Source organism: Rhinatrema bivittatum, chromosome 7 (assembly GCF_901001135.1).
Source record: "Rhinatrema bivittatum chromosome 7, aRhiBiv1.1, whole genome shotgun sequence".
Taxonomy (NCBI): Eukaryota; Metazoa; Chordata; class Amphibia; order Gymnophiona; family Rhinatrematidae; genus Rhinatrema; species Rhinatrema bivittatum.
In genome coordinates this window covers 43249028-43273002 of record NC_042621.1, presented here as the reverse complement: position 1 = coordinate 43273002, position 23975 = coordinate 43249028, and the positions used below count along the sequence as shown (strand labels likewise).

The 23975-nt window shown below is 46.6% G+C and overlaps 1 protein-coding gene across 1 annotated transcript in view; it reads right to left on the bottom strand.

The window, feature by feature from the left end:
- Nucleotides 1-9898: 9898 nt before the first annotated feature.
- The window catches only part of NOB1 (NIN1 (RPN12) binding protein 1 homolog), a 51107-nt gene continuing 37030 nt past the window's right edge, over nt 9899-23975 (bottom strand). The window contains exons 3-9 of the mRNA XM_029608286.1: nt 20701-20834; nt 20554-20625; nt 20309-20464; nt 12502-12747; nt 11989-12086; nt 11546-11690; nt 9899-11019 (exon numbers count right to left, since the gene is read on the bottom strand). Coding sequence (XP_029464146.1) covers nt 10753-11019; nt 11546-11690; nt 11989-12086; nt 12502-12747; nt 20309-20464; nt 20554-20625; nt 20701-20834 — 1118 coding nt within the window. The 3' untranslated portion in view covers nt 9899-10752. The remainder of the gene's footprint in view (nt 11020-11545; nt 11691-11988; nt 12087-12501; nt 12748-20308; nt 20465-20553; nt 20626-20700; nt 20835-23975) is intronic.

Here is a 23975-nt window from a genome sequence, read left to right as displayed (position 1 = left end):
TTTAGAATTATTAATATTAACGTTTTTTATTGTTTAATAAGACTACGATGTAATAGTGTTTCTCACAGGACAAGCAGGATGGTAGTCCTGGCACACTGGCACACTGAGTGCACTGAGCATGCTCAGCCTGCAATTATCCCTGTGAGCCACAGGTGTCTCCCTCAGTCTTCTTTTTTCCGCTCTGCAGTAAGCATAGCGGTTAGGAGCTCTGTGAGAAATTCTAACACTTTTTCCTTACGGAAATACTTAAACTTTTACATCACAAACACTTTTCCCTGCACGGGTCTCCCTTCGCGTATGTTTATTCAATGCTCAGTGAGTACTATGCCCTGTTTTTTCGGTCGGTTCGTGTCACCTCCCTGGCCTGCCAACCAACTGCGGCCTTCCCTCTCCCTATGTTGTCAGTTAGCCACACATAGCCTGCGAGTGTCCCTCTGTGACACTCTGCCTGGTTATTAGCGCTAGTGGGACAGGGACTTCCACGGTTTCCGTTGCCGCCAGGGCCCCTGTCGATTCAGGTCCTTCAATTTCCTCGGTACCCTCATGCAGTCGATGCTCCCATCGGTACCCCCTTCAGACAGTCCTGGACTCTTAGATGCTATTGGTAACCCTCCCCCAGCGGTACTCTGATACCATCATCCCTGCATCGTTTCTGTCAGTGCCATCCATGTTTTCTCATCCATGGCACTGATTTTTCCTTGGGTTTCATCGGTGCCATCATTGCCCGAATGGATGCCATCGACGTACACCTTGTCTCGTTGGTGCCATCCATGCCTGGGTCAATGCTACCATCTCCTGGGGCACTTCCATCAATGCTAGGGTCATTTCCATTGATGCCATCCTTCATTTTATGGATGCCATCGATGCCCAGGTCCTTTCCATCGATGGCCATCGATGCCAATGCCAATTCCATGGGTGGCATCGATGCCAAAGTGGATTCCATCAATGCCAATGTCAATTCCATCAATGGAGTCCATGCCAACATCGATTCCATTGGTGTCCATGTCGGTGCCATTGATGTCTGTGGCATAGATGCCATGGACGCCATTGGTGCCAGAGTCGATCCAATCGATATCATCGACGTCAGTGGCCATACCATCGATGCCCGTGGCCATGCCACTGATGCTGTCAGTGCCTGCCTCCATACATCGATGTCCTCGATGCCCAAGTCGTTTCCATCTGTGTCTTCGACGTTCCTGTCAATGCGGTCATCGACTCCGTCGATGCCGGTATCATTTTTCCGATACCAATGATGGTTTTTTGATTATTCGATGCCACATCGTTCCATAGATACCTACACCGATGCCATCAGTGCTCCGTTACTGTCATCATTGCTCTTGCCGAGTCATCAACGTTTTTTCATATATATTTTTGACGATACCCTTGAGGCTGCTTCGACCGCCATCGACACCATCAATACCGACATAGCACTGCCACATAATGCCCTCGCCTAAACACAGTGCTCCATGCTTTGGGTTCTTATTAAAGCCCCGTATTAGCCTATGATACTACATAGTGCCAGGAGCAGTGCAGGCATGCTGACAGTCCGTCATCAGTCACCATCCGAGACAGCGAGGGCATCCATCTCGGTGCTGGGGAAAGTCCGGGCCGAGCACCGTGGCATGCATCATCACCAACACGGTGACCATCGCCATCCAGCACATTGGTGCTATCCTTCTTGATGCTGAACACTGCTCAGGCCGAGCAACATCACAACTGCCATCGGCACTGTTCCGCACAGTTTTGGCAGTCCTTGGTGCTCCAGAAACACTGGAATGAGTTCCGAAGAATTCTGCACTGGCGTCACGAGACATCGAGCCACTGCGACGAGGGCCGGGTTCACGAACTCATTAATCGGCTCCCCTGTTCCCGAGGAGTGCCCCACCGACATCAGTAGGGGATCGTGGCCCTCCACAAAATACTACTGTGGTTGCGCCAGCCACGCTCAGCCTGTCTCCTCTATACTTGCGCCACCATACCAGGCATCAGAGTTGAGATGGGCGTCTACTCCCTCGATGACTCCTGGAATCCACAGAGCCAGCAATCTTCACTGGCTCGTCCTTCGGCGATCCACGTCGAATGGTAAGTACCTGCTTCTGCGGCATTCCCATTGAGATGTGTTCTCTAATTCGAGCCACATGGTTTGAAAAGTTCTAGGTCATGTACCTTCCAAGAACCGTATTAGTGTCACATATCGCTATGCCAGCTATGTCAGCCACAATACCAAGAGAACCTCTCTATAATTTCTTTGGGATTGCATCAGGGAATCCTCCCTTCTTCAGCAACGAGGCTCTGTACTGATTAATGCTCTGGCTTCTGGTTCCTGCTTCAGAACCAAAGTTCCAGGTGCATTCGCTGATCTGCTAAACACGAGATCCAGCAAATACTGCCTCAAGTGCAAGTCCACCCTGAAGCCTGACGACAGGTCTTGATGTCTCCTTGTACAGCACACAGAAATGCAGGTAAGACTTTACCGCTCCCGCTCCCGTGGGAGGTTACATGATATCCAGATTACATCAGCCCCTCCAGTTGGACACCTCCTGGTCTCCCAACTGGCCGGATATCAGAGCGGCCACCCCACCTTGTACCAAAGTTCCTGGTACACTCACCCAGACGCTACAAAGCGCAGAGAGGGGGAGGGGGGGGTGTTGGGGAGTTTTAATTACCTGTTCTTTCTTTCAACAGAAAGTAGTTACTCTCCGCTCATCCTGGACCTCAAAAATACCAACTTTCTTCAGAAGGCACAGGTAAAATGGTATCTCTCGTTACCATGCTTCTATATCGCAGTAAGTACATTACCTCTAATCTTTCTATGTGCTTCATGGTGAGTCAATAATATTACAATCCCAAGCTCTGCCTGTTGCACCAGCTTCAGCAACTGGGGTATTCATTGAATCACTATTGGTGACTGCTGTTTCTCTGCGGAGTGCAACATTATTCACGCTTTCCTTCCATGGACAGCTGCATAACCACAGTCAGTCCACGCAAGGAGCTCTAACTTCTTCATGACTCACTATACTTTTACTAACTGGGATTACTGTCACTGCCATAAATCCCTTATACAACACTTCTGGACACCACAGTCACAATGACCTTCCTATCCAGCAACCGCGCAGACATTCTAATAAATTCCTACATGTCCTCAGCCCCCTCAGCCCCTCAATTCATCATTGTCAAGCTATGGGTTTTTTTTCACTATGCACTTTCCTCATAGATCCAAAACTGCTATGGGTTAGATTCAGTGAAATTCTATTATCAGTGGGTCTAAGCTGTTCAACCTCTTTCATCCCTCATCTATATTGCAGATCTAGAACCAAAACCTAGTCTGATCCTGCTCATGCTCGCATTTACTCAGGGTTGTAAGTTTGACCTAAAATCTTCTCAACCCAATATGCGTCTATTCCGCTCCAGGCACAGTTTCACATAAACTTCCTGGACCTTGTAGCCATGAGTTATACCCTTATGCCTTCCAATACTGCCTCTGCAACAAATCTTTGTGCATACAGACAGACAGCATAGGGACAATGTGCTTTGCAACACACAAGCACGCACAAACTCTTAGCTGCTCTGCAAGGAAGCTGCGCAGCTCTACTCTTGGCCCTTTCTCACTCTATGCATCCTCGAGCCACTTATCTAAGAGACTTACTGAACTCACTAGCAGACCTTCTACATGTAGGTTTCCATCCTCTCGAATGGTCTCGGACTACATGTGTAGCGGGAAAGATCTTCTAACGCTGAGGTCAACCGAACTTGCCCTCTGCGTCCGCATCAAACCATACGGTGCACGGATTCTCCTCCCTACACATTTCCAGTGCCTTTGTTCCATCAAGGCCCTATTATATGTGTCTCTTCCACTGCCTCTCATAGCCAGCACTCTTCTAATGTTGAACCGGGACGGGGTTCACTGTTCCTCAGACCCACGTCCTGGCCGAGACCAGTATGCTTCTCATACTTCTCAATCTATCACACCAGTAACCAATTCACCTTCTCACCAGTCAGTCACAAATCTTAGCCTCACTGATGTTCTCAGGTACTGGTAGCGTCACAAAACCTTCCACACATAAATCCTACCATTCAAAATGGCATGATTTACCACATGACGCATACAAAAGGGTATTTTCCTTTTTCTTTACCACTCTTTTCTCTCTTGCTCCCTCGGATTCTGCTCCCCAGACATCCTCCACATAGGTACACCTCTGTTCCAATTGGTGTATTGTTTGGGAGTGGGGATACCCGATTAACGGTAAATCCCTTCCGAGTCAGCTTACCATGGATTATCCACTGATCAAGCCGCCTCTATTTTCACTAGTCACAGAATGGAACCTATATTTCGTGCTTATAAGTCTCATACGATCTCCGTTCGAGCCTTTCCATTCCTCTCATTTCAGTTTGACATGGGAAATTCTTTCCCTCAAAAATGTTATTTCTGCCAACAGGGTCAGTGAGTTACACACCTTGTTACATACTCATCCGACCCTGTGTTCCTCCGTGACCAAGTGGTTTTACGTATTCACCTTCATATCTTTCTTAAGGTAGAAATTGCATCTCACCTTTCTCAGAATATACTCTGTCCATTTTTCCCAACACCTCTCTCTCACCAAAGCGAGAGGGTTTTTCCACTCCTTGGACAGTAATAGTGCACTTGCATTCTATCTAGATCACACTACACTCCATAGGAATTCCACTTAACTCTTTCCTTCTGTGGGAAGAGCCAAGATGCGAGTTCCAGTGGGCAAACAGACCTATTCCTCCTAATTGACGGTCTGTATCTCTTTTCCTATCAACAAGCAAGCATTTCACTACAACACTGTGTGTAACCACACTCTGTTGCATCCATCCCAGCCTCAATAGCTTCCCCTCGGCCGCTGCTGCTTGTATATATTTATCAGGCTGCAACCTGGAGCTCTTTCCATACCTTCACAGCCCATTATTGCTTAGATACGACTAGCTGGCATGCTCCGTTTGGCCAGTCCGTCTACTCTTATTCTTTTCGGTTTAACTATCCAACATTCTTCCACCAACCCGTTATGGGTTTCAGGATGCTCTCCGTTCCAAATTCCACCCCTGTCATTGCGCCTTTCATGCGTCTTGGGTGCATTTGGTGCACTCTCGGGCATCCTCAGCTCGGTACTCACCCATATGTGAGGACTACCATCCTGCTTGTCATGTGAGAGAGCAAGTGTTGCTTACCTGTAACAGGTATTCTCACAGGACAGTAGGATGTTAGTCCTCATGAAACCCACCCGCCACCCTGTGGAGTTGGGTCTGTATACATTTTTACTTTTATTTTAGTTTTGCTTGCACTTTTAGCTATAAGACGAGACTGAGGGAGACATCTGTGGCTCACAGGGATAATTGCAGGCTGAGCATGCTCAGTGCCAGTCAAAGCTTTGTAGAAACTTTGACAGAAAAGTTTGACGTACAGGGCTCCATCCTGTGATGTCACCCATATGTGAGGACTAACATCCTGCTGTCCTGTGAGAACACCTGTTACAGGTAAGCAACACTTGCTTTTTATTGAGATGTTTGGCACTTGAGCTAATTTTATTATTTGTAATAAATTTATTAATTTATATTATGTGCCATGTGAACCATTGTGAAGGAATCGCTCCAAATGACGGTATATAAACTTTACTAAATAAATAAACATTGACTATTTAACTCCTTGAATTTTTCCACAATCTACATCTTTCAGAGTCTGGCCCAAAACTAACTGCTGTACATCCTCTAATTGTTAAGTCAAGCAGGCCTTGCTATATTTGAAGCCTTCTACACCGTCCTGGGACAAAATCATGGTTCTTATACAGCTGATGAAAAGCTTCTTTTCAGGTTTTTTGAGCTTAGTTACCTGACCTGGTGGCAGTCACTACAAGCCGCAGTTGGTAAGTGAAGTTTATCCACCTTATACTAAATTTCACCATAATAGGATGATGCATCACTTATCATTAGCATCTTACATTCCTGCCTTCAGTATGTTGGGCTTGAACCTTAATCAGTCAATCATCCTGTCAATATTTTTCCTTAGGCTGCATATTCATAAAATCAGTGGTTCTCATTTCTGTTACTGTCTTCTGGATGTAGCAGGATACTGCACTCTTCTCTTTCTCCACCAGGGTCAACTCCTTTTGCATTCAGGACCAGTGGTATGGTCATAGAAGTGCAAGGGGTGGCAAATGGCACCCGCTCCCCCCCTTAAAAGGGTTTGTTAACCAATTTCTGCCTCCCCATCCTTCTGCAAGTGTGCTGAGATGGCAGAGGAAGAAAGGGGTGAGAATCAAACAGTGCTGCAGAAAGGCCCCATGCTTGCTTTCTATTTTTTTGACCTTCTTCAAATGTGCCATGATTTCTGTGAGGTGGCAGTGTGCAGGCCCTTCAGCAAACCCTGCCCCTCAGATGGGTTGCCTAGCTAACAGGAAACCCATGTGGAATGAGGAGGCAGGACTGCTTCAGGGCGTGAGTGCTGCCGGCTCACAGATAAGCCTCACACTTTAGTTGGAGGCATGAGGCTTGTGCCTTTTTCAGAAAGCTCTGGAAGATTATCATTTTGGTGCCAAGTGTGGTCACATCACCTACTTATTCTCTGAAGAAAGGAGTGCACCAGTCACACAAGTTAAAAGGAGGCAACTTTCCTGACATCCCAGTTTTTTCAAGAGAGGGAAAATCTTATTGTAATGATTACTTACTGCTGGCTAGAATAAGTTAGTTAAAAGAAATATTCACAACTTTATTATTTCCACTTGTGTGCTGTGACTGGAACCACAATGATTTTTATGTATTCAATATTTTGTTATTAACAATACACATAAAAAAAACTTAAAAATACCTCAATGAGAAAGGACATGCATATGACCAATGTTTTAATAGAATGCTTTCTGAATCTTTCTCCAGACATAGAACATCCTGATTTTTTAAAAATAAACTGATACAGGGTGAACACACCGTGTATGCACACAGGCACACCTGCCCCGTCAGTGCTGTGTATACACACAAGCTGCAACCACCCACCAAACGTGTAGGCACCACCCCTGCCTTGTCTATGCTTCAGATGCATGTCACACTATTCATGATTTGCTATATTCTTTATGCACACATGCATGGGCACTGCATGTCTATTTCAGGTTTGAAGGAACTATATTCAGCGAGAAATAGCTGGTATTTGTAGAAATATCCTGCAAAAACCTGTCAGGCAGAATACACAGGAACCCGAGTTTCACTGGGGATCTGCACATCAAGGGACTACAACCGACAGATGAAGAGTAGCAGGACTGAAAGCCAGCATGAAGAGGTGGGGTAGAGGGAGGTTTGCTTCCCATAGAACTAAGCTAGACAGAGCAGTTCCAAGCTCCAGCAGCCTAGATCTAAGCCTGGCAAGCTGCACCTAATTCTTTGATCTTAGGTCTTGCTTGCTAACTTGAGACTCAGATTATAAATGCAGGGCTGGCCTAGCTATGACAGGAAGGAGCTGATTAGGAATGCCTAGCTAGGAGCTGTACACAGGCCAATACAGTAAAGTGCGGCCACGGTTACCCTGCTTCTAACCCGCGTTAGCCCAACCTGCCATCCTTCCTGCCTTTTCAACAGGTAACCCTTTCCGCTCGCGGCATGTATAGGAGATGTAAACGATCGGATTAGCTATTCCCTCCCATACAGTAACGCGCGCCCCGATTATCGCTTTTTAAACCTGCACTTTTCCCACGCGTTTAACCTGCTAACTTACCGCCTACCCTTACCCCTGCGTTAGAGGCAGGGGTAAGGGTAGGCGGCAAACTTTCTCCCAGGCCCCGCTCACCTGCCCTGGCCGCGTCCATGGGTGCCGGCCTCCGGGGCAGCCCCAGTCCTCTCAAATTGATGGGCCAATCCCCCCGGGCTCTCCGGAGCTGCAACCTAGCTCTGCCCCAGTCTTGCAAAAAAAAAAAAAAAAGTTTCCTTTCTTCTTGCAAACGTGTTTCTTAACAGCAGGAACAATTGCAACTTCTGTTCCTTGCATGAAGCCGGGTTAAAACAAAAGGGAATAAAGTGTGATAAAAGTAAACTTACTGGCGGGCGCACATTCTTCGAGGCGGGAGCCTGCGGGCGCGCATTCTAAATCCTTTTGAAGTTCAGTCTCCCTCTTCTCAGCACGAGCAGCGAAACCTGGCTCTGCTTGCCCAGCTAACACGGCACGGAGCCACAATCCACAGCTGACCAGCCCATGCCCTTTCCCTCAAGGCTCCAGCTCTCCCACACTTTGCTGACGATGCTTTCATTGGTTTTGATTCTGTACAACTTGGCTTGGAATAGGACTGCTCTGCTCTCAGTCACTGCACTGACAATGCAGATGGGTGAGAAATATTCTTTTAATACGCTGCCCTGTAAGCCTAGGATGGCCAGGAGAACCCCCTCACCCGTCTCTTCCTCCTATCAGGGTAGGAGGGCTCTCACTAGAGGCCGCACGCTCTTTTCTCTTGGGGTGGTGATGAGGATCGTGCGTAGGCCTGTGAGGAACCCTCATTCTTCCAGGCGGGAGCCGGCGGGCTCGCATTCGCCGAGGCGGAGGGAGCCGGCAGCGAAAGCGGCCTCCCAACAGCCCCCGCCGGCGGTGAATGAATGCACGCCTGTGCAATTGGGGCGCTCAAGGCGTGACGTCACGATGTTTGGCGTCACGGCGTGTGACGTCGGCATTCGCTAATGCGCTGCCTTGAGCGCCCAAATTGCATTCATTCACCTTCGCCGGCGGGGGCTGCTGCCGTGACGCCAAACGTCGTGACGTCACACCTTGAGCGCCCCAATTGCACAGGCGTGCATTCATTCACCGCCGGCGGGGGCTGTTCAAATGAGCACCCGCCGGCTCCCGCCTGGAAGAATGAGGGTTCCTCACAGGCCTACGCACGGTCCTCACCACCACCCCAAGAGAAAAGAGTGTGCGGCCTCTAGTGAGAGCCCTCCTACCCTGAGGGGAGCCAAAGAGGCTTCCAGCAGCCCCCGCCGGCAAAGGTGAATGAATGCAATTTGGGCGCTCAAGGTAGTGCATTAGCGAACGCTGATGTCACACGCTGTGACGTCACGCCTTGAGCGCCCCAATTGCACAGGCGTGCATTCATTCACCGCCGGCGGGGGCTGTTGGAGGCCGCTTTCGCTGCTGGCTCCCTCCGCCTCGGTGAATGTGCGCCCGCCGGCTCCTGCCAGTAAGTTTACTTTTATCACACTTTATTCCCTTTTGTTTTAACTTTCGCCCTGCACCTTGCTTCGGGAGGGAGGGAGGACCATCCACTTCCTGGTACCTGTCATTTCAAATGACAGGTACCAGTGCACCCAGGATGCTGTATAAAGCGCCTATACAGTAAAATGGGTTGCGCGGGCCTAACACTTCACGGACGTGGCTTGCATTTTCAAGCTATTTAAATACAGTATCGAGCAGTAGGGGAGCCGGACTGTGCGTGCGGAAAACGCGGGTGCGCCCGGCCCTAACGCAGCTCTTCCTACCGCTCCTTACTGTATCGGCCCGTGTCGATAAGTCGGCCCGTGCCCGATAAGCAAGAACAACGAATGCAGCTCGGTGTGTACTGTTTCAGTCTTACACTCACCCATTAGCCACAATTACAAATGCTATGGATTGTTATAAAAAAAAAAATTACTAATAAAAGCCATTTTGTAATGGATCAGACTACAGCTGTTATGGGGAATGTTCTCCTGCAACCTTCAGGTCCCTGTCTTTTCACAGCCTCTCCCACTTTCGTTCCATGGTGGGGAACCTCTTGGGCCTGCTCGTTTGTGTAATACCTCTCTCCTTTTTCTGTAGTTACCACTTTCCCCTAACATTTTACACCAGATTTTCTCTGCTCATTCTGTGCCATTTATCCTCATTACCCCATCCTCTATAAGCCCCCAAGCAGAGACAAAGCAGAAAAGAAAACCAACAGTGGAAATCACACTTTTCTAATATTTGATAGCATCGAAGGAAGGGTAACAGCTCAAAATCTGCATGGGTACACATTAACCTTACACAGGTCCCATCTCCCAGAACATTACACTTCTAAAACAAAATCTGTGAAAGTCTGAATTCTACACACTCATGAAATTTATTCAACTGCAATGCAGGCTGGTACAGTGGCAAGATTGCTTCCTCACATTTTGGGCTTTATTCCCTTCCTGAACAGCTGCGACACAGGCAGCACCTACTTGCCTTGCTAGGTTTAGCTTTTCCTTTCAGAATATATGAATCATAACTGTACTCAGATAAAGTTTACACTTATCTATAACATAAGTAAAAAGCAAAACTACACAAAATTTGAGGGGGAAGGAGGCACTCCGTTCTCCTGCCTCAGGGCAGCAATGGAATCTTGTATCCATGTTCATGCAGGTCTGCTTAATGCTCAGGCAGAGCTGAAGCTGTAAGTTAGGTGAGCCCAGCATCTGTTCCTCTGATTGGGGGATTCAACCCCTGGGCAGACACTGCAGATGAAAGGGTTTCTAGGATCTGAAGGAAGCTGCCATCTGTGGCTCCTGACTGGAGAAGAGTTGCTGCACTAACTGAGCTCAATAGAAGATGGGGCAGAGAACAGTGACTGCAAAAAAATAAAAACAAAAACAAGGAAAAGGAAGGCAGGTTGGGAGTGAAGGAAGCCTCAAGATGGAGATGCTCAGTAAGGGCTAGCTCTCATTTCAGTGGAACCCAGCGGAGCAGGAGAAAACTGCTAGGCCACAGAAGGGACAGCATGTTTCAAGCAGCTGAGAGAACTGTGTACCATTTCTGGTCCCTCTATGTCATAGAGTTTATCGTTTCTTGGTGCCCTTCCTGTTACTGTTGGGATTCAGCCTTCGTTGGCCTCCACCCACTGCTCCATCACGGATATGCAAGTTTGCTGCCCGGCTGTAGATGTCATTCTCTGTGAATGGAGAGATGCCAGCAGTGTAGTTAGGCTCAAATACATTTGTCCTCTGTCTTGCCTTTTTGGAGAGTCTCTGCTGTGGAAAATGCTGGTCTGAAACCAGATGGGGGTTGCTGCCATGTTTTCCACCTGCTGGTGTAGGTAGGGAATACTGAATGAAACAGACAGATAGGCATTACTCATCTGAACTCTACATGCACCAAATCATTAGAATTACTCTCATCCTACTTATTTTTCAGTGTAATTAGTTCTGCACTGTATTCTAAGACAATGCAGAGGATTATTCTTATTTCTCAGGACTTGTCACTTATCAGGATTGTGACACTTTCTTCAAGCTTTCTGTGCACAAATGTGATTTTCTGAAGCACTGGGGAGTTACACTAAATCAACTCATACAATTGTTTTTTTCAGATTCTCTCTTGCACCTTTTCTGAAGTATCCTGCAACCCCCTTACCCCACTTGCTATTGTCCCTGTGCATAAGACACTTTGGTTGCAGTCAGCCCCCCTAAAGAAAACAAACAATGCCTTTAACAATGTGCATGGAAGCCTGAGGTAACCGCTGAATTCTCTCTCCAGCACCTCCCTCATACACTATGGGATGCAAACAGTAATGGCCCAGTAGAAAACAGAAAGCATTATTGAAGCAGTCAGGCCAAGAGAGAAGTTCCCTCCCACCTTGAGTCCTCTAGGATTCAGCACCTTCTGATTTCGTGAGAAATGCATGTGAAGACTGCCATCTTCGTTCACAGTTACAGCCACCTTCTTCAATGTCTTGTTCCCACATGTAGGACAGAACACCTTGGTCATGTCTGAAGTTGTCCTGAAACAGTTTGCTGAAATTGTTACTACAGGCTCAAAAAATTATTTTCACCCTGTGCTTATATGTGTGTGTGTCAGATACACAAGAGCTGCAGCTAGGCGGAATACACAGGCACAGATATCACAGATTTGAGTCCTGGATGGGATGCTTCACATCCAGTACAGACAAAGAAGAAGTGCATCTTCCAAGGGGCTGCACTATGTTAGACTGGATTGGTGCAGAGGACAAGTGGTGATCCTCTCTTTTGATACAGAGAGAATGACTTAATTCCTGTTGCTCGAAATACCACTCAACTTACCTGAAGCAACCATGGCAGCGCAAGATATAGTTCCTTGTCTGACGGATCTGCATACCGTTTACCTCCAGAACATGTAGACCCATCTGAAGGAGAACATTCTACAAAGGAACAGCATGAACATGGATAAGACAACCACCATTGGTGAGCAGCAATCACACAATCATATGGCCTCTGAGGACAGAAGTCCTACTAGGGAAGTGAAGCTCATTCACTACAGAACCCCTGAGTCACAATACCTTCACTTCTACAGTCTGGGATAGGAACATTGTCTTATTAGAAGGAAGGTGTCAGTGGCTATTGCATCACTTTCCCTTATACTGCAGAAATAAAGCTTTGTGTTGCCAAGCAAGAGGCTTGGCAAGAAGTAAGGACATCCAGGAGGATGCAACTGACTCTCTAATAAGAAGGAAATAGGAAGGAATAAAGTAAATTTACATGACGACATGATCAGAGTCGTCTTAGACAGGAAAAAGCAATGTTTTTCAGAGGTAAGTACAATGTTTCTAAGAATACCTGCATAGCAAAGTCCGTGGTCAAACAACCAACTTTTATATTGTTTGGCAACTCCCAACACCCAAAATCCTGCTGGACTTGTTTAATGTTGCTGGGAGTGATCCAACCTTCACCATCATCTTCTTCCTCACTCCCAGTGGCTGAATCTCTCATCCCTTCTGTCACAGCATTGTTCAGATCTATGGAAGCACAATGGGTCTCCGGCTGATGCATCCTATGGATCTCTGCAGTGACCGTGTACAAGCTCTGGGCAAAGGAAAATATATTTAAAAGATGCGATACATGCATGGGAAGAGGGCAGCTGGCATGAAGCCTCTCTCTGTATTCTTGTTAGAGGTTTGTGGCAGGAGATTATACTAAATCATGGCTGGAGGAATCCTGAAATGTGGCAGATACCAGTGATAACACAACTGTCACAAAGTCAGCAGTAAATTTTATAGGCAAATACCGATTAAATAAGTAGTTTCAGGTCTCTGTGTATGCAGAGGGTGCATCCCACATGCCTGTGATCAAGGTTGTTCAGTTTTGTTTTTTTTAAACAAATCTTCCATAGCTGCCTGGCTCTTCCTGACAATAATCGTTGTATGTTGTACATTACACTTCACCAAGGGAACATTTTAAAAGTTTTAAAAAAGTTAGAAGGTCACAGACTGCTCGAATTGTGGATACTGTGACAAATTTGGGCAAATGACAATAGAAAGATATGGAGAACAAAATCCTGGAAACAAAATATTCACAACAAAAAGAGAAGAACATAAGACTTGCCATACTTGGTCAAACCAAAGGTCCATCAAGCCCAGTATTTTGTTTCCAACGGTGGCCAAGCCAGATCACAAGTACCTGGCAGGATTCCAAGGGGTAGATAGATTTCATGCTGCTTATCTCAGAGATAAAAAATGAATTTCTGTAACTCCACCTTAATAATGATTTATGGACTTTTCCTCCAGGAACTTGTCCAAACCTTTTTTTTAAACACAATTATACTAATAGCTTTCATCACATCCTCTAGCAATGAATTTCAGTGCTTTATTATGCATTAAGTAAAAAGCAGAGTTGCTTACCTGTAACAGGTGTTCTCCCAGGACAGCAGGATATTAGTCCTCACATATGGGTGACATCATCAGGATGGAGCCCTATCACAAACACTTTTGTCAAAGTTTCTAGAACTTTGACTGGCATACTGAGCATGCCCAGCATGCCACTAGCCCTGCATCCAGCAGGGGTCCGTCCCCCTTCAGTCTCGTTTGTAGCAAAAAGTAGAGCGAAAAATAAAATAAGAAAACGTAAGCGAACCCAACTCTGCAGGGTGGCGGGCAGGTTTTGTGAGGACCAACATCCTGCTGTCCTGGGAGAACACCTGTTACAGGTAAGCAACTCTGCTTTCTCCCAGGACAAGCAGGATGGTAGTCCTCACATATGGGTGAATAGCGAGCTATTGGAAGCCTGAGTAGAGTGAACCAAAAGCACCCAACGACATGCAACAGGCACAACAACAGGGTTGGTTTTGGGTATGAGGCAGCCTGAGTGTCACAGTGGGTCGCAGGAAGGAAGTTGTGTTATTAAACTGGAAACAAATTACACAGGACAGACTGGCCAAAGATGGAATCCTGTCTGCCAACTTTGTCGAGACAATAATGAGCTGCAAAGGTGTGGAGACAGCTCCATGTGGCAGCTCTACAGATGTCAGCAAGAGGTACAGAACGGAGGTGCTCTACTGACGTTGCTATGGCTCTTACTGAATGCGCTTTCACACATCCCTGTAGCGGAAGGCCTGCTTGTTGGTAACAGAAGGTAATACAGGCCGCCAGCCAGATGGTCAGGGTCTACTTGCCCACCGGACCTCCTAGTTTGGTTTTATCAAAGGAGACAAAGTTCTGTGGACTTCCTATGGGCTGCAGTGCGGTCCAAATAAAAAGCGAACGCACGTTTACAGTCCAAGGAATGCAGGGCCCGCTCACCTGGGTGTGAGTGAGGTTTTGGAAAAAATGTGGGTAGTATTATGGATTGATTTAAGTGGAAATCAGACACTATCTTTGGCAAAACTTTAGGGTGAGTGCGGAGTACCACACGATCGTGGAGATATTTTGTGTAAGGTGGGTATGTTACCAGCACCTGTAGCTCACTGACTCTGCGAGCCGATGTTACAGCAAGTAGAAAGAGCACTTTCCAAGTGAGATGATATAGCTTGCAGGAGTGGAGGGGCTTGAACGGAGGTTGCATGAGCCATGCTAGTACCACATTGAGGTCTCATGCTGGAACCGGAGGATGCAGTGGAGGCTTCAGTTGTAGCAAGCCTCTCATAAAGCCCCCTACAAGGGGTTACACTGAGATCGGGGCACCTCCTATACCTTTGTGGTAAGCGGCTATGGCGCTGACATGCACTCAGATGGAGGAAGTTTGTAGGCCAGACTCCGAAAGGTACCAGAGGTAGTCCTGGAACCTTGTTGTGGGGCAGGAAAAGGGATCTATTTCCTTTGTCGTGCACCACAAGGAAAATCTTTTCCATTTGGAACACTAAGATTTCCTAGCAGAAGGCTTTCATGAAGCTACGAGGACCTGGGACAGATTGTCAGAAAGGTGAAGGGATTGTAGTATCAACCTTTCAACATCCATGCTGTCAGAGACAGGGAGTGGAAGTTCGGATGACGCATCAGCCCGTTGTTCTGCGTTATTAGGGTTGGATCTGTGCCCAGGCGAATTGGTTGCTGGACTGAGAGGTCGCAAAGGATGGGAAACCAAACCTGCTGCAGCCAGTGAGGGGCTATAAGGATCATTGTGCCATGGTCCTGCCGCAACTTCACGAGAGTATTGCTGATGAGTGGAAGTGGAGGATAGGCATATAGAAGACCCGTTATCCATGAGTGGGCGAAGGCATCCCATGGTGGTGTCTTGTGGCTGTGGTGTAGAGTGTAGAAATTGTCCACTTTGCGGTTGTGGATTGACGCAAAGAGGTCTATGTGCGGGCGGCCCCAGTGGTGGAAAATTCGGTTCGCTACAGTGGGATCTAGGGACCATTCATGGGGATGAAAGGTCCGGCTGAGATTGTCCGCTATCACATTGTCCACGCCTGCCAGGTAGGTTGCTCTCAGCAGCATGGAGTGGGAGAGAGCCCAGGCCCAGATCTGCGCTGCCTCCTGGCATAGCAGGTAAGAGCCTGTGCCCCCTTGCTTGTTGAGGTACCACATCGCTACTTGGTTGTCTGTTTGTATTAGGATTACCTTGTTGGAGAGACAATCCTGAAAAGCGAACAGGGCATGCTGTATCGCCCAGAGCTCCAGAAAATGTATCTGGTGCTTTGCTTCCGCTGTGGTCCATGTTCCCTGGGTTTGCAGGCTGTTGACATGGGCTCCCCAAACCAGATTGGAGGCATCTGTGGTTAATGTAATCTGAGGAGACGGGAGTTGAAAAGGTAGTCCTATTTGAAGGTTGGACTCCTGTATCCACCAAGCTAGTGAGAGTCGAAGCTGGTTGGTGACATGGACAATGTGGGATAGATGTTGGTGTAATGGGGACCACTGGGACCTTAAAGTCCATTGTGTTATTCTCATGGCTAGTCGAGCCATTGGGGTAATGTGAAATGTGGATGCCATGTGACCTAGCAAGGTTAATAGTTGACGAGCTGTGGTGATTCGGCGAGTCTGTACTGCTTTGGCCAAGGTTGACAATGTGCATGCTCGGTCCTTTGGGAGGAACGCTTTGGCTTGAATGGTGTTTAGATCTGCTCCGATGAACGACAGGGTGTGTGATGGAGTCAGATGCAACTTGGGATAGTTTATGAAAAATCCCAAGGATTGTAGCAGGCTGATGGTAAAATGGAGGGATTGAAGCACTACCTCCTTGGATGGACCTCTGAGTAGCCAATTGTCTAGATATGGATAGACATGGATACTGCATTGTCACAGGTAAGCTACTACTACTGCCAAGCATTTGGTAAATACTTGAGGTGCTGACACTGGCCGAACGGCAGCACCCGGTACTGAAAATGCCTTTGACCTACCAGGAATCTGAGATTTTTTGGTGAGGAGAGGATATAGATATGTGGGCATAAGCCTCCTGAAGATCTAGACAGCAGAGCCAATCTCCCTTTTGCAGGAGAGGGAGCATGGTGCCCAAGGTGACCATCCTGAACTTTTCCTTGCGGAGGTGTTTGTTTAGGGCACGGAGGTCCAGAATAGGACATATGCTGCCTGACTTTTTTGGAATCAGAAAATATCGAGAGTAGAACCCTTTTCCTCGCTGCAGCCGGATAACGGGTTCCACTGCATTGGACTGGGGGAGGATGGAGAGTTCTGCCTTGAGAAGTGGAATATGGTTGGTTAGACTCCACGCCGTGCGTGATGGAGAGTCCGGTGGTAGCGTAAGGAAGTTCAGATGGTAATCATGGGCAACCACAGAAAGGACCCATTGGTCCGTCGTGATTGTGTGCCATATGTTGGCAAAGTGGCACAGGCGGCCTTCCACAGGAAATTTTGTTGGAGGTGAGGATCTACTGTTGCTCTCTAGAAGGGAGTCAAAACCCCAATGCAGGACCAGTCTGGGGAGCAGGTTGGGTGTTTGGAGGCCTGTGCTGGCGAGGCTGACCCCTCTGAGAAGGTCTGGTTGGACGAGCCCGGGATGGAGGAGGGTAATACCTACGAACTTTGTAGGTTAGCCTTCTGGGTTCACGTCTAAACGGCCTTTAAGAAGTGGATGAGAAGTCAGAGGGAACAGTACACAGTTGACATAATGGTTCACGATGATCTTTGAGTTATGCAACTGCTTCTTGAATTTTCTCCCCAAACAAATTGTCCCCCTGTACATGGAAGATCTGCCAACCTTTCCTGGACTTCTTGACGTAAATCTGAAGATTTCAGCCATGCCCAGCATCTGGCACTGATACCTGCTGCTGACACTCTGGAGGCAGTCTCGAAGATATCATAGGCCGCTCTGACCTCGTGTTTTCCAGCATCAAGGCCTTTCTGGAGGATGGAATTCAATCCCTCTTGAAACTCCTCAGGAAGGGATTCAGAGAAATCCTAAACTTGCTTTCAGAGGTTTCTAGAGTATTGTGTCATGTATAGCTAGTAGGCTGCTATATGTGCCATCAACATAGAACCCTGGAACACTCTTCGGCCGATGGCGTCCAAGGATTTCTGTTCTTTTCCAAGAGGGGCAGAAGAATGAGGATGGGACCTCTTAGCCTTCTTCTGAGCGGATTCAACCACTACGGAGTGGTGAGGGAGCTGGCTCTTTTGAAATCCTGGAGCTGATTGAACAAGGTAGGTAGCATCAGTTTTCCTGTTCACCGGTGGAACTGTACCTGGGTGTTCCCAGGTACGGTGTAACAGGTCAAGCAGAACTTCGTGGACTGGAATTGCCATTACTTCCTTGGGGGCATCCACGAATTGCAGAACTTCCAGCATTCTATGCCTGGCATCCTCTTCAGTTTGCAGCTTAAAAGGGATGGTCTCAGACATTTCTTTTATAAAGCTGGCAAATGATAAGTCCTTTGGAGGGGAGCGGTGTCTTTCTTCTGGAGGCGAAGGCTCTGAAAGGATATCTTCAGAATCCTGAGAATCAGAGGAATTATCACCCCAGGGATTGTATGGTTGGTCTCCTCCACCTTGTGGTCCTTCCGATGGAGGCAAAATCCCTAATCCAGCTGTTTTCGATGGTCGTCAGGGTGGACGACCCGGAATCGGGTCCAGCATCGACGGATCACAGTCTTCATCGTCGGTCCGGAAGGCGTGGGCACCAATGGAAGTGCGCCGATAAGGGTATCTAGCCTTTCGAATAGTGGAGCCTCGGCATGGGAGTCGGTGCTGGTGGAGATTGAAATCTTCGAAACGCTTGGAGGACTGCCTCTTGGACCATCCGGTCCAATTCCTCCCAGAAAGCTGGTGTTGGTAATACAACTGCCGAGGTTGGAGGCTCCATGGGTGTTGCCAGAGGGTCCACAGGAATTTGTGGAGTCTTGGCTTCTGGCACCATTGCAGGTGGGGAATGCCTCAGCGTTCCGGGTCCAGAGGAGGATGGGGGCTCCTCTCCCCGGGACTTCTTATCAGTGGTTCTAGCGATGTCAATGGTTTGTCGGTGCCCGCACCGGAGGAAGGTTCTCATTGGTGCAGATGACTGTGCTTTTCTTGGTGCTTGGCCCGGTCCTTCTCCGGCGCAGAGGACGATGATGTGGAGGTCTTTGAACATGGCGATGCCAGTGACGGCTGTTCCCTGGCGTCCCGATGCTGAGACGTCGATGGAGTCGATGACGAAGATGGCTTCCGACTCGGTGTTCTCTTGGCTGGCGTAGACGGGGACGAGCGCTTAGATTTGAAAAGGTGTTCCATTTTTTCTAAGCGGGCCCGGCAGCCTTTCGTTGTCATTTGGGCGCAACTGGTACACAGTTGGATGTTGTGGGAAGGCCCCAAGCATATGACGCAGACGTCATGAGGGTCCGTAATGGACATAGTTCTCTGACACTCGGGGCACCTCCAAAAACCGGTCGCCATTTTTTGAAAAATAAACGCGGTGCGCGTCAGTGGATGTTGGGCACCGATGGAAGCACCGTCGAGAACCGACCGCAAAGAATGAGGCAAAAACTTACTGGCGTTAGCGGAAATCGATGGGGGACCCCGGCACAGGGAAAAAGTTTTGAAATTTTTAAAAAATGTTTCGTGAGGCAAAAAGTTGTGAGAAATTCTCACAGAGCTCATGAGAACTATGAGGCAATTGCTGCATGGAAAAAGAGAGACTGAAGGGGGACCCCTGCTGGATGCAGAGTTAGTGGCATGCTCAGTGTGCCAATCAAAGTTCTAGAAACTGACAAAAGTGTTCCGTGACAGGGCTCCATCCTGATATTTTCTATTAGTTTTAAATATATTACCTAGTAACTTCATTGTGTGTCCCCTAGATTTTGAATTCTTCGAAAGAGTAAATTGATTGTTTACTCCTTCCACTCCACTCATTTTATAGACCACTATCATCTCCCCTCAGCTGTCTCTTCTCCAGGCTGAAGAACCCTAAACTCTTTAGTTTTTCTTTGTAGGTGAATCGTTCCATCCTTTTTATCATTTTGGTTGCCCTTCTCTGTACCTTTTTTAATTCTGCTAAAAACTTGGTTGTTCACCCAAGCCTTCCCTTAATGGACACCCTACTAACAGCACAGCTTTGCACTCCATTTTCACAGATCTGCCCCCTCCTCTTCACTCATTCGTGCCTGCAGTTTTATTGACCTAAAGATTAAGCTATAGTCTAAGCTTGCTACATTAATTCCTTATGTTAAACTTAGTTATGTTATAATTTATTATGTTAATCGTATGCCTTTGCTCTCTACTCTCCCACTCTGTAAACCCCTGTTCATTGTAACTTTATCTTCCTAGTTAATTGGTTACCCCTTGTTCAATGTAAACCGGTACGAAAAGACACTAGTCTTGAGTATCGGTATATCAAAAGAATTTAAAATAAATAAATAAATAAATAAATAAATGTCTTTTTTGAGATGTGGTAACCAGAACTGCACACAATACTCAAGATGAGGTCCCTCCATGGAGCGATAGAGGCATTATGATATTCTCTGTTTTATTCTCCAATCCTTTCCTAATAATTCCTAGCATTCTATTTGCTTTCTTGGCTGCCTTTGCACACAGAGCAGATTTCAGCATACTATCAACGATGACTTCCACATCCTTTTCCTGAATGGTAACTTATAATGTGAAACCTTGCATTGTGTAGCTATAATTTAGGTTACTCTTCCCAAGTGCATTACTTTGCACTTGCCCACATTACATTTCATTTTCATGCCCAGCAGCATAGCTAAAACACTTGTGCTCACCAGGAGTTCCTGCAGGTCCTCCTCAATGCTGGGCAGAGGGTCCCTCCAGTACAGGAAAGAGCCAAACTCCGGATTCTCTGCATTTGCAACAGAATGTTCCCCCTCTGAAGCTGAAGCAGGCTTTGTTATCTTCTTTGTAAGGTTCTTATTCTGAGGCTGGGAGAGGAATTCAATAGAAAACATCTTTGTATATTCTGCAACTTGCTCACCTGCACACTGAAAAGTATCCCAGTGCAAATAGTTACCTTAGAAGGCAGGTGAAAACCAGCAATATTAACAGGAGTCTCAGAGTGCTGCAGAGTGGAACTTGTTGTAACCTAAAGAAAAAAAAAATGATGTCTTTGTTTTGGACAGTGAGAGAAGATGAGAGGCACAAGAGCTCAGCATCTCACCTTCAGCTCAGATTCTTTCCTTATGTGATGAACTCCAGCGTGCTCTGCTTCCAGCTGGTAAGTGAGGGCCAGTACTTTGATATCCGTGGCTGACAGGCTGGTGTAATCACCGGTCTTCTTCGAAAACTCTGTTACTGGAAGAAACATACAAACCCTTCAGTATCAGTATCATTTATGTCCATGCCATTCTACTGCTCTGCCCTGGGCAGGGCTGGAAGGCTCCAGGTGCCAAAGTGCTGGTACTTGGCTGAAGGGTGGAGGGATAAAAAGAGATGATGCAGTATAAAACATGGAAACCACTTTTATGTTGGATTTTAAAAGCGACTGCAAGATTTTTGAGGACTAATTTGCATTCCAGTTGTAACTGTAGTAATGAACTGGGTAACAGCCGCTTGGGGCACTAAGATTTGCAAAGTCAGTTATGAATCAGGAAGAATTAAAATTGTGAACAAGTAATTTGGCAGAGGCATTTGAATAAAACATAAAATAGGTATTGGGAGGGGTGTTTGGGTTGAAGTGCATTTCACTTTGAATATCTTGTCTGTCATAAAATGTTTACTGTTAAAAGAAAACGTCGGGAGGGTTAATATCTACTTTATATATTGGTATCTTTTACGTATCAATTGAAAATGTAACGTAACATAAAAGGAGATAGTTAACAATGCCTTGTAAAAATCTTCACATCCTTGTACATTTTCACATTCTGGCTAAAAAACACAAATCAAAATGCATTCAAGTAGACTTTATTGCATTGATCTATGTTAGCAGGGACCACTTTTTGGCAGACTCCTTGTATGAAAGAAGAACATAAGAATTGCTATACTGGATCAGACCAAAGGTCCATCAAGCCCAGCATCCTGTTTCCTTTTTTTTTTTTTCCCAAATTCTGTTTATTGAAAAGGCATAATTTGTACAGAACAAGAAAACAGATGAGCAATCAGTTCAAATACGTGCAAATGCCTTTTTTTGCAATACGTGCAAATACGTGCAAAGCAGCTCATATCTAGGCACTTTCATGTAGATAGAATAATAGAAAAAGACCAATCTCCTTAGCTGTGAAGACCTCTTTATTAATAAGTCCAAAATAAATACACTTAAACTATGCCCTTAAAGGATGCCTGACTCAGGCCGAGTTTCGCCCAATCACAGGGCTGCATCAGGGGCTTTAAAATGATACATAAACATAAATATTAAATGCAAAATTAAAAATTAAGGGCACATTGTAAGTGTATTTATTAATAAAGGCTTCTTCATACCTAAGGAGATCGGTCTTTTTCTATTGTACTTGCCTCCTGGCTTACTTTGACTGACTACCGTTGTGTTTTCTATGTAGATAGAATAATGTAGTTTGCCACACATCCCGATGCTCCCAGGGCTAAAATTTAAAGGGCTAGCAGTAGCCATAAGCAAAACCCTCCATCTGTAACCCCCCCTCCACCCACCCACACACACACTTGGGGGTCCCGTGGGACTGCCATCCCACGCCGCCGTCTCTAAAGGCGGGCCCACAGGGCTTAAAAAAAGAAAAATATTTCATAAAACTTGCACGGTGATGGCAACTCCCTGATTCTCTTCCCCCCCCCCCCACCCCCCACACACAAGCAACTATCAAAGGCAAAAGTTTACAGTGCCATATCCATTTTTCCAAGTAGTTTACAAATGAGCACTAAACAAACATATGTAAATATTCTAAAGTAGAATGTCATCCCCCCCTTCAATAGTACAAACAAGCAATCGTCACCCATTCCCATCATTCACACCCCATTCTCCCCTCATCCAGACAGCTGAGAGTGATGGTCATGACCAGGAGACTCTATACCCTAATTTATTTAGAGTTGTCTTCCTCTCTTCTGGCAGAAGTGTTGAATTTTTGCCAGGCCTCAATGTAGTCTTTATGTACCTTGCGGAGAGAAAGCGCACATCCTTATGTTCCATAGATATTGTGAAAGACATGCGTTCCTGCCACAATGCAATGGAAGGTGCAGACTCATCAACCCAATAATGTAATAAAACATTTACATGCCAGCAAGAGACCCACATTCACAAAACATTTATGGCCATGTGAAAAAAAGTTCAGTAATGATACTAGCATACAAATAACCCAGAAGCAAGACATCTCCTTGAAATGGTAAGTTAATTCCCATACATTGGTTTAAAACAGGTCTTACATTCCCCCAGAAATGAAAGTTTATTACATATACATGAACTTGTGCCCATGCCCGAAGCCTACCTGTAACCGGGCGCCGCTGGTGGAAGCCCTTCTGTGACCCGACACGGGCAGCTCCTGTTGGCACATTGGGATCTCTTGCCCAACTTGCTCCCCTGTGGTCCCTCCTACTTCTCAGCACACGCGGTATCCCAGCATGCCAATGAAGCGGTCTCATGGCGCACCTATGACGCGATCCGGGCAGATGACGTCACGGCCTACTTAAAGGACCACGACTGGGGCACAGTCACCCTCTTTGTTCCCGGCCACCCTCCCACTCTAATCAGTCCATGGGCAGAACCTTTATTATTAATGCAAAACATCTCTTGCATTGAAGTGTTGGATGAAGGTTTTCTTGCAATTTTACTGTTTGCACATATCGTAGATAGCCTCCAATATTAGATAGTGATGCATTTTATCCATGGATGTTGTATATGAGCAGCACATCGTCAGTTGGACAATGATGAATGTATCTAGTTAATGTTAATGTCACAGAAAGGGGGAAGGTGGGAACCCAAGCCAGTGGGGGGCGTTTCAGATGTGGTGCAGGGATGCATCACAGTCCAGGTCAGCAGTGGACTGGTGCCTTAGATGGCACAGAGCAGGGCATCTGTAAGCCCCAGAAGGCCCCTTTGCTTGGGGACACGGCAGGGGGGCTGGTTTGATGCTGCCTTGCTTGTTAAAAGGATGAGTTGTGATGGGGGGTTGGGAAGAGGGGGGTAGGGTTGAGGGGGGGACGGTAACATAAGCTCATAACATTACCTGTTACATTGTATTGATGGCATGTGGACTTCTTCTTTTACTGCTCACTATTGTCATTTGAAATGTTATCATTATGTTCATCCAATAAAACTTTTAATATGAAAAAGGATGGGTGGTGAAGGTGGAAGTATAACCTGTTTTCATGATTATCATCTCAACTCGGGTAGAGTTTATTTAAGGGGAATATATTATTCAATAAAGCTGTGGCCTTTTATATCCAATTGTTATTCTTATGTTATTTCATTGCTATGCATACTGTACCAAGTTATGACAGGGTGTTATATCTGATTCCTAAGTGTTAAGGAGG